This window comes from Euprymna scolopes, chromosome 28, assembly GCF_053919585.1.
Source record: "Euprymna scolopes isolate OS-2025 chromosome 28, ASM5391958v1, whole genome shotgun sequence".
Lineage (NCBI taxonomy): Eukaryota > Metazoa > Mollusca > Cephalopoda > Sepiida > Sepiolidae > Euprymna > Euprymna scolopes.
The window spans coordinates 26586665-26601791 of NC_136509.1; the positions used below are offsets into that span (position 1 = coordinate 26586665).

The 15127-nt window shown below is 36.8% G+C and overlaps 3 protein-coding genes across 3 annotated transcripts in view; 2 read left to right on the plus strand and 1 right to left on the minus strand.

Moving 5' to 3' along the window:
• The window catches only part of LOC145249518 (epoxide hydrolase 4-like), a 142404-nt gene that overhangs the window by 44221 nt on the left and 83056 nt on the right, over window positions 1-15127 (plus strand). The gene's annotated exons all lie outside the window — the stretch shown is intronic.
• Window positions 13232-14124, minus strand: LOC145249527 (histone H4). Its single transcript, XM_080111143.1, has one exon. It carries the CDS (start codon window positions 14122-14124, stop codon window positions 13813-13815), a length of 312 nt encoding a protein of 103 aa, XP_079967269.1. The 3' UTR covers window positions 13232-13812.
• LOC145249523 (histone H3) lies at window positions 14381-14791 on the plus strand. The gene has a single exon (XM_080111140.1). The coding sequence runs from the start codon at window positions 14381-14383 to the stop codon at window positions 14789-14791; it is 411 nt and encodes a 136-aa protein (XP_079967266.1).

Genomic DNA, 15127 nt, shown 5'->3' on the forward strand with positions numbered 1-15127 from the left:
TTTTTTTTTTAACTAAAACTTTAAAATAAGTTGAAAGAGCAAAAGCTTTTAAAGCTAGGTAGAAACGAAAGCTTAGAAAAATTTATTTATTTTTTTTTTAAACATTAAGCAAGTATAAATATTTAAAAAAAATATGGGTTATGTATTCTCTTTTAAAGACAATATCTTCAAGAACAGTTATAAAATGTGTTTTCAATCGATGTTTATTCAATAAGGGACCAGTTTTCCTACCTAGCAAAAGGGGGCGAGTTTTCCTAAATTCGTTTAAACAATATTTTTTAAAATTTAATTCAAAATTGAATCACGTGAGTAGTTATAGACAATACAAATCAATATTAAACGCGCGTAATATCTTGCAATTTAATTTTCTATTTTAAATTATATAATATATATATATATATATATATATATATATATATATATAAGTGAAAACGTATGTGTTTGTATGTCTAAAAACTCTCTGGACGACAAATATCGAATTTTTGGTCCGAAAGGTCAACTTTAAGTTATTCAGGGGACCGTTTTTTCTACAGGAGCCCCCCCCCCCCCAAAAAGTGACATTTTAACGATATTTATACGTAATTTAATATACGCTGAGTCATATCACGTGACCTAATGGCGGTCTGTATATAAAAACATTTCATAGAAGAGGTTATCGATAAGACGACTATCATACAAATTACAATATTACCTTACCTTATGAAAATGTTACCAAAGTTATTAACAGGTTAAAAATAGTTAGATACGATAGTTAAACGAAAAATAACAAGCCAAAAATGTGGAGTAAAAAAAATACGCTTAAAAAATAACGGTCGATGTTTACAAAAAAAGAAAAAAAAAAGCCGACGCCATTTTTCTTTTTTTAGTAACACTATTTCTCTTTAAAGTAAGGAAGACGGAGAGACACACACACACCCTATTTAATTTGCTCGACTTCGGGAAGATAAATATTTAACAGTTTTCGCTCGCCGCATGTGAATTAGGCTTTGAAATACCCCGCAGTCAAAGTTGACCTCATTGAAACGTGCACCTGCCAAATCTAAGTAATTAAATAAATTCCAATGTATATCAGTTATTTCGCGGTGACCCAATGGTTGAAGTCTTTTTTTTTTCTTCACTCTTTAATTTTGAACTTTGCCTCAAGGGTTCGGGTCCGATCCTCATACTCACCTACCAAAACTTTTAATGTTAGCCCCCCCCCCCCCGGAGTTTTGATTTACCTCCAAACACCCGGGTAACGCCGGGTGTCCCCGCTAGTTAATTATAAAGCTTAAGTCTAATGTATTTCTACTTATGTATTGTTTATCATTAAAGTTATTCATTGTGTACAAAAGAAAAACAAAACATTTAAATAGTACTAGAACGTTTCATAATTGTAACCTACGAAAACTATTTTAATTAAAAGCAATATAAAGTTTTCTGAAATACCTATTTTGTTTATATATTATTGGTATAATAACGTACCGGTGATTAGGGAAATTAGTTCCTTTTATGTGATAAAGGGTTAGATTATTTTTCCACCTAAACTAGTCCTGCCGAATTATGAATTTCATTTTCAGTTTTTAATTAAAAAAAATATGGTACTTATAGTTTATCAAAAAAAAAAAAAAAAAATGACGCCATTTTTCGTAAATTTTCAGATTAGGTTCACCTCCAAAATTTTCTCTTAAATGACGACTTAATAGGTTTTCGACTATGCTGAATGCGAAACTCGCATTGAAATTTTGCAGAAAAAATTAGTTATCGATATAAGTATTATTCATCGTTTTCTTTGGCGGCCATCTTTTTACGCGCGTGCAATAAACAAATCTACTCATCTATGACTGACACTGCACCGATAACTAATTTCTGCAAAATTTCAATGCGATTTTCGTATTCAGTATAATCGAAAACATCAGTTTTCATTTAAAAGAAAATTGTGTAGGTCTGAAAAAAAAAATATATATTTTTAAACCACCTGTTAACATTTTAACTGACCGAAGTAGGAAATAAAACAAATTACAAGATTTGTCTAAAATTATATTTACAGAATTTAATAAACGGCTTTACAGTTATTTTAAAAATTTATTTAAAATATTTTGGTTTTTAAATGGCGCTCGTCCTGTCTTATCCACCTCTGCGACCACTCACAACACTCCCCTTGCATCTCCTTCTAAAAGCACACATTCTGCTATGGACATTACCCCCTCGCCTGAACAAAAAAAAAAGACTCTCTACCTCCCTGGCAAAGACATTTGCATATTAAATCAAGCCGCCATCAACAACCATAAAAACTTTAAAGGAACTGACCTCACAAAACTAATTGAGTTCAAGGAGGTGGGGGGGGAAACTAGTAGATACCCCAGTAAATTTCCCAAACGCCAAAAGAATCCTAACCGTCGTTCGGAAAAAAGAAGAGGCCAAGGACCTTTGGCTAATGCTCGAAGAAGCAAATAAAGCCTTTAACCTTCCCACTCCCCTTGTTGTGTTTAAAGATAGCGATATAAAAAACCTTAAAAAATGTTGTGTTGGGAGGGTCCCGGTAAAAATGCACCCCTCCCTATATAGGATAGCAAAACTAACCTATCCTTTGCATGTCGGTGGTATCTCTCGTGACGGCCTCATCGATACTATGATGGATACTTATTCCCTCATGAGAGCCGTCGGCATGCTCACGACCACGATGTTCGTTCCTGGTTCCCAACCCTAAGGCACCACCATGGATCTCAAGCTTGCTAGTTTAAATGTCCGAGGACTAAGGGCCGACTCGCACAAATGGCACTTGAGTTTGGACCTGCAGCACCTCGGAGTGGATATCTGTTGTGTGCAGGAAACCCACCTTATTCCTGGTGACCATTTGGGTGCACTGTCTAAGACCTTTGAGGCTTACTCAGCGCACTATAATTCTCGCTCGAGAGGGGTTTCCTGGCTAGTTAAAAGGTCTCTAGATGCGTCGTGTGACCCGTGTTACTTGGATCCGGAGGGAAGACTATGTGTTTTGGATGTTACCATAAAGGGTAGGGCATTACGTCTTATTGGGGTTTATGCGCCCAATAGCCATTCTGAGCTGGCTGGTTTTTTTCGGCGGATCGAGCAGTTCATAGATGTTTACAGAACGGTTATCTTAGCGGGAGACTGGAACGCCGTCCTGGATCCCGAGTTAGATCGATTTGGGTTAACATCTAGGGGAACTAACAGAGATCGGGATGCTGTTTTATTTCGTGAATTTGTGGATAAGTTTGATCTTATCGACAAGTTCCGAAATGAAAAGCCCCGTGACTTAGTGTGGACTTGGACACGTAGAGGCGGCTCTGATTCGATACAGCTCTCGAGCTATATCGACCGGTTCTTAGTTAGACGAGTCGACGTAGGAGTATTGGATTGTCCAAGTTTCCACAACATAGTTTACTCGGATCACAGACTTGTTCGTGTACGGGTAAACTTAGATAGGCCTAAGCCTAGATTAGCCGGTTACTGGAAGCTCAACACGTCGTTGTTCAATGTGAAGGGCTTCCGTGACGGGCTATTACTAACCCTACAGCGGGAATTGACGGGGGCAATTATTGGGAATAAGTGGTGGGTAAAAGTTAAGGAAGCCATTAGGTCCTTTGCTGCTGACTTTAGCAAAAGACTCAATCTAGATTCTAGGGCAGCTAAAGTGACACTAGAGTCTAGACTAGATCGGGCGGTGGAGGAGGGGGATAGTGCTAGTGTTAATATAATTAGGGCTGGGCTTGCCTCCCTTGCTGAAAAGGAGCACAAAGCCTTAGCGATTAGGGCTAGGTTTAAAAGAATGCCCCAGGAAGCAACAAACATGGCCGCTGAACTGCGTGCAGAGGAGCTTAGGCACGCGGCTTATAGGCACATCGCTCGTGTCACATTGCCGGATGGGCGTACCGTGACCACAAACCAGGGTGTTCTGGAGGCGTTTAGATCCCATTTCCAGGAGCTTTTTTCCATGGAACCCGGTCTGTCATTAGAACAATTCGACACCTATTTGGCTGACTTTTCTCGTCTTTCGACGACCGAAGCGGCTAGGTGCGAAGGTGGCATAACGGAGGATGAAGTCATTGAAGCCTTAAAGCGGGTCGGCCTTAATAAGTCACCGGGGATCGATGGTCTTCCCTACGAAGTGTATTTGAGGTTGTCGCACATCTTTGTCCCTCTACTGACGGTTTTGTTTAACTCATGGTTTAGGAACGGATCAATCCCCAAGTACTTTACCATGGGTGTGATAAAGCTTGTCCGTAAAAGCAAAGATGGTGGGGATGGGTTAGGTAACTTCAGGCCCTTAACGATGCTTAACGCTGAGTTAAAGATTTTGGCCAAGATTCTCGCAAATCGTCTGCAGCTTGTCCTGGCTCGTCTTATTAGCCCCGAGCAAACGTGTGCCGTGAAGGGCAGGACAATCCAGGATAACTTGCACTTGATACGCCTGATGATAGAAAAAGTCGACACTGAGGCCGCGCTGATCAATTTAGATCAGTCCAAAGCCTTCGATAGGGTTGACCATCGGTACTGGGGGGCTGTTTTATCCGCGGCCGGTTTTGGCCCGCAATTTCGCTCTTGGGTTCATCTTCTCTATGCTAACCCCGTGGTGATGGTGGAAGTAAATGGGAAGAGATCGAGACCCTTCAGTTTGTCACGTTCCATTCGTCAAGGGTGCCCGTTATCACCCATGCTATATGTGCTTGCGATCGAGCCATTTTTGCGCAGGCTAAGGGTGAATCCGGTCCTACGTGGAATCACTTTGCCAGGTGTGGATGGCCAGGCGAAGTACTCCGCCTATGCCGACGACGTAACTGTGCTTGTAACGAGCAGTGCTGAGATTAGTGTCGTCGGTGTAGAAATCAGATTGTATGAAACCGTAACAGGGGCCAAAATTAACTGCGACAAGTCTTCGGGTTTGCGCATTGGTGCCTGGAGGGGTATGCCCCTTCAGGGGCCCTTTAGTTGGAGCGATGGGCCTTGCAAGATACTCGGCGTCTGGTTTGGTCCTGACCTCCAGCTGGAGAAAAATTGGTCGGAGGTTCTGAAAGCGGTACGGTCTGCAGCTTCACGGTGGATCAGTAGAAACCTTTCATTAAAGGGGTGAGCGGAGGTGTGTAATACTCACATCTATCCAATCGCTATTTATCGTCTATCAGTGCTTCCAATCCCGTCAGATACACTGCTATATTTGCAGAGGGTTCTTTTCAACTTCTTATGGCTTGGAAGGGCCCCTAAGGTCTGTCGCGATATCTGCTACCTACATCCTTCTGAAGGCGGTCTAGGTATGCCAAACGTGGAGATTCGGCTATACACGCTACGGCTTTACTACCTAGATCGAATGTGCACACAAGATAGGGAAAACGGTGGCCTCTGGATGGAGGACACCAAGAAAGCCTTCCCGGCTTTGAGAGGGATGCACTACTCCGAGGGGGAGGCACACAGGTTGCCCCGAGGTGAATGTCCCTTCTATCGCGAGTGCCGGCGCTCACTGAAGTCCCTCTTAAGAGTGAAGGAAAGCCTCTCTAACACTCTGCTGTTGTCCCGAAAGGCATTATATCGGGTTTTAGTGAGGGGATCCGTAACGGATGTCATCGGTGGGAGGCTCCCTTTGACGAAGGAGCAGCTCCGCTCAATCTGGCCTTGGGCGCCTGGGTCAGGATGCCTCACTAACGACGAGGCTTCCCTGACCTGGCTGGTAATTCGGGATGCTCTCTGGGTCGGTAAGAGACTCCACTCAGCTGGCTTGGTGGATTCGCCTATTTGTAAACGGTGCGGCGATGAGGACGAGACTTTATGTCACGCCTTCGTTTATTGTCGCATCGTGGTGCCGCTGATTGAGTTTGTTACAGGTCTCATGGTTCGCATACTAAACACATCCTCATTAACCTTGGTTCCTATTAATGTCTGTAGCAATTGGGCTCCGACAACGGATAGGCTCAGAAAAGATTTGTGTTTGACCTTGCTAGCTGTGATGAGAGGTGTTATCTGGAACACACGTATGAAAGTGGTCTATGGATCTGAGGACTTCGCTCCCCTCGACATTATACGACTCTTCCGTCATTATTTAAAGGATCGTATCAAGGCCGAGAGAGTTAGACTCTCTCCGTCAGACTTTGTTGAAAGGTGGGTGTCAGTTGCGCGTGTGTGTCGGGTGAGAGAAGCAAGTCTTGACTGGTTCTTGGATGTTCCTTAGGAAAAAGAATTTTGGGTGACAGGAACGAACGTCAGCCCTGACTCGTTTTTAGTCCAGAGTAGGTAACGATATAGGCAAGAGTAGGACCATTATTTAGGCTTCTTTGTTCATAACCTAGCTAGTGTGTGATAGCGATCATTAAGCCCCTTTTAAGTTTGTCCCTGTTTTTTTTTTTTTTTTTTTTTTAACCCCACTCCCCTCCCCAATTAGGTGACAGGCCACTTGACTCGCCAGAGATGCGGGTTCCCTTTCGAAGTTTTCGTAAGAGGTGTTTTAAATAAAGCGTTCGGACCCGCATCACCCTTTCGACTGGCGAATCGGTGTATCTGCCATAGTTTAACAACAGGGGGGTCTTTTGTTACTAACATTGTAAATATTTCATTTGTATTTTGTATATAAAATTTTTATCTTCCCAAATCCCCCTTTCTTATGGGTTTTAATTAGGTTATCATGGTATGATGTTCTTATGGTGATTGATGAAGGATGTATACGCTGATGGATGTATAGTATGAATGTGGTATTATGGTGTAAGTAGAGTGAAAGTAGGAACTAGTTAGGTTAGATTAGTTAGCACTAGTCAGAGAAGACCGTCCTTTCCCCTCCCCCATCTTCGGCCTTGTGCCAAATTTTTCTGATTTTTTACTTTGTAAATTTTCTGAAAATAAATACCGTCTTGTCTTATTTTCTGTCCTGGGTTTGTATTGACTGTACAGATTCGAAAAAGTTGTCACAAATAAATGTTATCAAAGGCAAGATAGATTACTTTTCTACTAAACTGGATATATTTTTCGTGTTTTTATTCAATGTAATGTTTATTCAGCTCGAAAACCATACAGCGTTTACCGATGTATTGGAAAATTCAAGATGGCGTCCCAAACTTAGTACGTTAAAGAGGGAGTGAGGCGCCATCTTTAATTTTTAATGCATCGGTAAACACTGTTTTGCGAGCTGAATAAGCATGTTACATTGAATAAAAACACAAAATATATCCAGTTAGGTAGAAAAGTAACTTATCTTGCCTTTGATAACATTTGTTTTGACAACTTTTTCAAATCTGTGTACAATAATACAAACCCAAGACACCTCTTTATTAGAAGTCAATTTATTTAACATCCCTAGAAATCGTAAAAATTGATTTTTCTTAAATAAATAAAAGTACTTAATTGATAAAATATTCGATGTACTGCCCTTGTTGACCGATATTTCCGCCATGGGTTGGTTAGTTGCGTTATCTCTCAAACAACATGGCGCGTGTCTTCGATGAATTGTTCGATAATATTTGATTTTCTTAAAAAACCTACTTGATCGATTTACGTGATTTTTGGAATATGACATTTTCATGTAGTGACAAGTACGTACATTATAAAGATTTTTCAGATTTTTATTGGGTACTTATACAGTTTAGTGACGACATTAAAAAATGGAAATAATGAAAAAAAATTTTTATTGTACGTAACTGTTATAGACTGAAGTTCTCTGAAAAAAAAATTTCACTTCATTTGATCAAGTAGTTTATTTTATTTTATTTTTTTTTTTTTTTTACAGCGAAAAACAATTATTTATCACGGCTACGTCAACGTGGCCATTTTGGAAATGTTATTGCAGGCCCAGGAATTCCCCAAGGGCAGGTAACTGCCGTACATAGAATACCTCCATTTTAGGCCAATCTAGCCCTTTTTTCCCACCAGAATGAGATTTTTTTTTGCGAAGACAGATGCCATTTTTGGGGTGTTTTTTTTTTTTTTTTTTTTTTTTTTAAATTTGTAACAGAAGTAAATAAACGAAGTTTCGAAGTTATCCATGCGTGTCCAACTGCGCATGTTTCGAAAATAATCTCATAAAAATTCTTCAATTCTTTGCATTCTTCAATTTCTTTGCATATTCAATAGTATTCTGATTTTAAAAAAAAAAAAAAAAAAAAAGGAAAAAAACGTAAAAAAAAAAATTGCAGATGTGTTGTGCGGATCTCAATATGGCGAGAAAAAAAGGCTAGATTGCGAAATTTGGCCTAAAATGGAGGTATTCTGCTAGGTACATTTCCAAAATGGCCACGTTGACGTCGTCGTGATAAATAATTGTTTTTAGCTGTAAAAAAAAAAAAAAAAAAAAAAAAAAAAAACTACTTGATCAAATGAAGTGAAATTTTTTTTTTTCGGAGAACTTCAGTCTATAACGGTTATGTACAATAAAAAATTTGGTACTGGTCGCGGTAAGAGTTCCTTGCCGAACACCCTCAAAAAAACAATAATTTCTCCCCGCGCAGCCGCAAAGGACATGTTTTAGTTGCCATAGTAACAACACTTTTTATCGACATTGTTTTACTGTTTATGAATAGTGAAATAAAAGACATTACTACACATTTATTAATAATATCTCACTTTTAATCACTTTTATCGACTTTTTAAAACTTTTTTTTTTTTACTCTTTTTAAATGACAACGTTAATGTTTATGAATATTGAAATAAAACATTACTACACCTTTATTAATATCTTTTTTTTTTTTACTGTTTATGTGTCAATTTTGAAATTATTCTTATATTGAATATTGAAATAAAAGACATTACTACACATTTATTAATAATATCTTTTTTTTTTTTTTTTTTTTTTACTGTTTTACTGTTTGTGTCACTTTTATCGACTTTTTCGGTTCTTGAAATTTACTTTTATCGACTTTTTTCGGTTCTTGAAATTTACTTACCACAAAATGATGATAGAATAATAAATTTACTTACGTTTAATCAATGTTATTTTCTTTTTTAAATAGCATTTTCTTTCTAAATGACGACGTTTTTACTGTTTATGAATATTAAAAGAAAAATAATTACTAAACATTTATTAATAAGAAAATGGGTGCTAGTGCACTTATGATCCGCGCTATATTTTAAATCGTATTTCTAAGCTTAAAGTTTAATTTTTTTTTTTATTCAATTGTAAGGTTAAAGTAGAGAATAGGTACAAAACACCCTCCCCGTGTTAAGAATGGCTGGGTTTGTATTACTGTACACATAGATTCGAAAAAGTTGTCAAAAAAAAAACAATATATAACAGATAAATGTTATCAAAGGCAAGATAATTTACTTTTCTGCCAAACTGGATATATTTTTTGTTTTTATTCAATGTAACATAGGCACCGCCAAAAATGGCCGCAAAATCAAGTTGTTGTTGTTTTTTAAAACGAAATTACATTTATTAAAATCCATTATTTCTGAGTAACTTTTTTTTCCAGAAAGATAAAACCCTGAATTTTATCATATAGAAAACAGAATAATGTAAAACTTTTTCTATTTTTAATTCAATTTTAAATGTTAAATTTTCCCAAAAAGTTAACAATTGACATTTTTTGTCTTGCACAAAAAACGTACTTAAATATTTAAAAAAAAAAGGGTTTTTGAAATAATTAATTTATTTATTTATTGTCTAACTAAGATTTAGGATGATTTTCTAAGAGAATATGCAAAAATATTATAATATAAGTATCTGAATTTCAAATAATTCCACTTATTCATATAGGTAACCAAATATTTCGCGTCGACGTAGAGTTCAGATCGACTCTGTTTACGTTTTCTTTTGATGAGACGAAAACTATGGAAGAGCAAACAGGCCAAAAAAATTTATTTTTCAGTGACGAAAATTTCAATGTATTATTAAGCTGAGGCTGGCCAGTACCAGATGGGTGACCATTTGGATGAGTTTGGTTTTTAATGTGTATGTGTGTGGGGGCCAGGCTCCCCAAAATGGGGGGGGGGCAATTTAAAGCAGAATAAAAAAAAATATTTCAGCGCGTTTGGTCCACCGTAGTCGAAAGGGGGCAAACGTTTTCAAACGAGATCGAAAAAAAAAAATGATATTTTTAACACAAAGGGCACAATATTTATCGAATTTTTTTTTTGTATCGATTATTCAAAGCATGCCCTGTTTAATAATGGTCATGCATTATTCGGCTCGCTAGAAAAAAATTGTTTATTTATCAAAAATTTTAAAATGGCTTTTTTCGTATAAATATTAAAAAAAAAAATTTTTTTGTTTTGCTTAACTTAAATTAATTATTTTACTTAACATATTCACCGAATTTCACACTTCAAAACTCAAAAGCGGGATAATTAAACACAATCGAAGTTCTGATATTCAGACGTCAAAATAAAGTATGTAAACAATTTTTTTTTTTTTTTTTTTTTTTTAATCTATAATTCTGTCCCTTACAACAACACAATGTTTTGTTCAGTTTCAGATGATTATTTTAAGCATATTTGTTCCCACTTCAAAACAAGGGGGGGGTTGTAAGCAAAAAAATATATATAAATATCGTTTATGAAAAATAAGTACACTGTTATAAAGCCCATTCTTCTAATAATCGCTGAAAATTTCGTATTGATCGGATAATTACCTGATTTTTGGTAGATTTTTAAAAAGACGGTCCGTCAAAAAGTACTGACCTGCCCCCCCCCCCAGTTTTGGCGGTGCCTAATGTAACATTTATTCAGCTCGAGAAACAGTCTTTACCGATGTATTCGAAAATTCAAGATGGCGTCACACCCTCTTTAACACCGTAAGTATGGAAAACGGTTTTATAAATAAAAAACAATACAAAATACTATTAAAAACCCGCCGAATATATGTCAACCTATGTCACGGTAACATATATTGAGCGAGTTTTTAACAGTATTTTATCCGGTTTTTTATTTATAACATCTTTTCCCACACTTACCGTGTTAAAGAGAGAATAAGACGCCATCTTGAATGTTCCAATACATCGGTAAACACTGTATGGGTTTCGAGATGAATAAATATGTTACATTGAATAAAAACACGAAAAATATATCCAGTTTGGTAGAAAAGTAAATTATCTTGCCTTTGATAACATTTATTTGTTATATATTTGTTTTTTGACAACTTTTTCGAATCTATGTGTACAGTAATACAAACCCATAAAAAAGTAAGTCGATAAAAGTGACAAACAGTAAAACAGTAAAAAAAAAAAAAAAAAAAAAAAGATATTAATAAATGTGTAGTAATGTCTTTTATTTCAATATTCAATAAGAATAATTTCAAAATTGACAAACAGTAAAAAAAAGTCGATAAAATTGACACATAAACAGTAAAAAAAAAAAAAAAAAAAAAAAATTAATAAATGTGTAGTAATGTTTTATTTCAATATTCATAAACATTAACGTTGTCATTTAAAAAGAGTAAAAAAAAAAAGTTTTAAAAAGTCGATAAAAGTGAGATATTAATAAATGTGTAGTAATGTCTTATTTCAATATTCATAAACAGTAAAACAATGTCGATAAAAAGTGTTGTTACTATGGCAACTAAAACATGTCCTTTGCGGCTGCGCGGGGAGAAATTGTTTTTTTGAGGGTGTTCGGCAGGGAACTCTTACCGCGACCAGTACCAAAAATTTTTTCAATATTTCCATTTTTTAATGTCGTCACTAAACTGTATAAGTACCTTTTATTGTATAAAAGATTTGTTGTGGGCCATTTATAGACTTGCACCACTTTTTTTTTAATAGGATTTTCTTTAATGGCGACGTTTTACTGTGATAGAATAATAAATTTACTTACGTTGGTTTATTTAATCAATGTTTCGCACCATTCATTCACTTTTATCGACTTTCTTTTCTAAAGAAAATTTCATTCCACACACAAAACAGTAATGATAAATGATTTATTTTATTCATTGAAATTGTCTAAATTTTAAATGAAAAAGTTTAAAAAAAATAGAAAAAGTCGATAAAAGTAAAACATGTCATGTTCTTTGCGCATGCGTACGGAGAGGGAGAAGTTTTTTTTTATGGTGTTCGGCATGGAACTAAAACCGCTACCAGTACCCAAACCCGAAAAAGAAATCGAAAAACGTTTTAGTAAAAAAAAAAAAAAAAATGCCCCCCCTCAGGTGGCCAGAAAGTGGGTGCTCATATCAAGTTAAATTTACATCTAAGTGATCACCCACGTTTTCGAAAAAAGCCGAGTTTTTAACAGTATTTTGTCTAGTTATTTATAACACTTTTTTCCAAACTTACCGTGTTTAAGAGTCAGGCGCCATTTTGAATTTTCGGTACTCCTGCAGTATTTTACCCACCGATTTCACGATCTTAGCCGAGCGTTGATCGACATCCGTCGGAAAACGCCGGAACATGGCGAGCGGTACGATACTCTATCAGCCAATCAGGGCGCTTCAAACGAACGCGCAGCAGACGAATAATTTTCATTGAAATTACACACAGCGTTTCATTTCAGTTATTTTATTGTTCAAAGTAAAAATACACAGCCTTTCATTTAAGCTATTTAATTTAGCGATAAAAAAAAAAAAAAAACGGGAGCTGTTGGAAACATATTTATGCGAATTTATGTGGAGACAAAAATTTGGACACAACCCTTTTGTCTCCATAAAATAAATCAAATCGCGGAAGGCTACCCGGTTTGGGAAGGAGCTTCTTTCCACATCCTCTGAAAACCCTTTGCTCCCTACTTTGCCTCTACAGTCAGTAGAAAATCTTCCAGTCGGAACTAAAGATAAACAGTAATTGTTGTCCCCCCCCCTACAAACATTACTGAAAAAAAAACAAAAAAAAACATTGTTGTTACTGTTTAATAACGTTTTGTTAAAAACAAACAAAAAAACATTGAAGTGTTTATTACTGTTGCTTACCCCCCCCCCCAAAAAAAAAGCTATCGGAAAACAAAATGAACCAAAAAAAAAAAATATTCAACAAAATAAATTTATTTTACTTTAAAAAAAACTTACGGTAAGTGTTTGTGATTTATTTTATCCAAATTTTTTGTATTAATTTTATCCATTTTGTTGTGTGTGTGTGTGTGTGTGTAATATCTTTTCCTTGTAATGTTGTTGCTATTCACATACTTTTAGCGTTCTTGCACCGGCGTAGCTCCGAATTCTCGGCTTTCGTCGGCGTTAACGCCGAAAGCGTTCGTCAACGCTCGGCTAAGATCGCGAAATCGGTGGGTAAAATACTGCAGGAGTACCGAATTTTCCAATACATCGGTAAACACTATGGTTTTCGATCTGAATAAACATGTTACATTGAATAAAAACACGAAAAATATATCCAGTTAGGTAGAAAAGTAACTTATCTTGCCTTGATAACATTTGTTATATTAGTTTGACAAATTTTCCGAATCTGTGTACAGTAATACAAACACAAAAATTTATTTGGATAAAATGTCGGTTGAAACTTGGAAAAGATGCTATATAGAAAATAATCGGATAGGCCAATAAAAAGCTAAACTATCGCAATTTCGTGGTTCTAAAATGAGACAATCACACCCCTAAAAATACTGGTAAATTTATACAAACACCGTGACAGCGAATTAATCCTAACCCTGTCACGGTGTTTGTATAATAATACCAAAATACTGATCTCATCGGAAAATACGAAATTAAGAGGGGGGGGGGAGGCTTCCCCGATTAAAATGTTTGAGGAAAATTGTTTAAATATGGTGGTAGTTAAATCCGGAATTGTACCTTAGAGAATGGATTTGAGAAAGTGAAAAACTCCCAGTAATAAAATTAAGGTAATTATAAATGAAAAAAAATGCATAATTGCAGTTTGGATAAAGACTTTTCGGAAAAAGTTGGTGGCCCTGAAAAGGGCCGTTGGATTGGATTTTCGTCGTTAGATGAGTAGCTTAACCTCCGAATCCATAAAGGGTTCTTCCTTGTCTTTTCAAAGCGTACACGACATCCATCGCGGTGACAGTTTTCCTCTTGGCGTGTTCGGTGTAAGTGACGGCATCACGGATGACATTTTCAAGGAAAACTTTCAGGACACCACGAGTTTCTTCGTAGATCAGACCAGAGATACGTTTCACACCACCTCGACGGGCAAGACGACGGATAGCGGGTTTTGTGATACCCTGGATGTTATCACGAAGTACTTTACGATGACGCTTAGCGCCTCCTTTTCCTAAACCTTTTCCTCCCTTTCCACGACCAGACATATTTAAGAAACTGTTTTACTTCAGAAATACTTTTACTTTAGAAATACTCACAATGCAATATATATACGTCATGGCACTAAATTCAGCGGACGTAGTTGAAAGCATAACACGTCATTCCTATTAGCCAATGAGAAAAATCAAAATATTTAAACATTTTGCGCGCACGTAACAAAGGAAAAATCAACGGGCGTCATCAGCAGCAGCAGTATAAAATGGGCATCGCGCGATTTCACAATTACTTTTCACTGTAGAGAGAATGGCTCGTACTAAACAAACTGCCCGTAAATCCACCGGAGGAAAAGCTCCTCGTAAGCAGTTGGCCACCAAAGCCGCACGTAAAAGTGCTCCAGCCACTGGTGGAGTGAAAAAACCCCATCGTTACAGGCCCGGTACTGTAGCTCTCCGTGAGATCAGACGTTATCAAAAATCCACCGAACTTCTCATCAGGAAACTTCCTTTTCAACGTTTGGTTCGTGAAATCGCCCAAGACTTCAAAACCGATCTCCGTTTCCAGAGTTCTTCTGTGATGGCTCTCCAGGAGGCCAGTGAAGCCTACTTGGTTGGTCTTTTCGAAGACACGAACTTGTGTGCCATCCACGCCAAACGTGTCACCATCATGCCGAAGGACATTCAGTTGGCTCGTCGTATCCGAGGCGAGAGAGCCTAAATCTCAACACTTCTCTTCAAACGGCCCTTTTCAGGGCCACTATATTCTCCTGAAACTTTTTCACTATTATATTATACGGTTTAGAATTTTTTTTTTTTTTTTTTTTCCTTGTGGATAGCGATTAGAAACTACTGAAGATCATACAAATTACTGTTAGAAAACGATTTTGTTCCTAGGGGTTTTCCGTGATCGAACGCTAAATGTTTATTTTACGACAGTAACCCCTAGAGAAATATCTAGATGTTGGGTTTGTATTACTAGACACATAAATTCGGAGAAGTTGTCATGAAAATCTAACAAATGGTATCAAGAGCAAGATAAGTTACTTTTTTTACC

What these genes read in the sequence shown, in the direction of transcription:
- LOC145249527 (XM_080111143.1), bottom strand. Translation starts at nt 14,124, where the DNA reads ATGTCTGGTCGTGGAAAGGGAGGAAAAGGTTTAGGAAAAGGAGGCGCT.
- LOC145249523 (XM_080111140.1), top strand. Translation starts at nt 14,381, where the DNA reads ATGGCTCGTACTAAACAAACTGCCCGTAAATCCACCGGAGGAAAAGCT.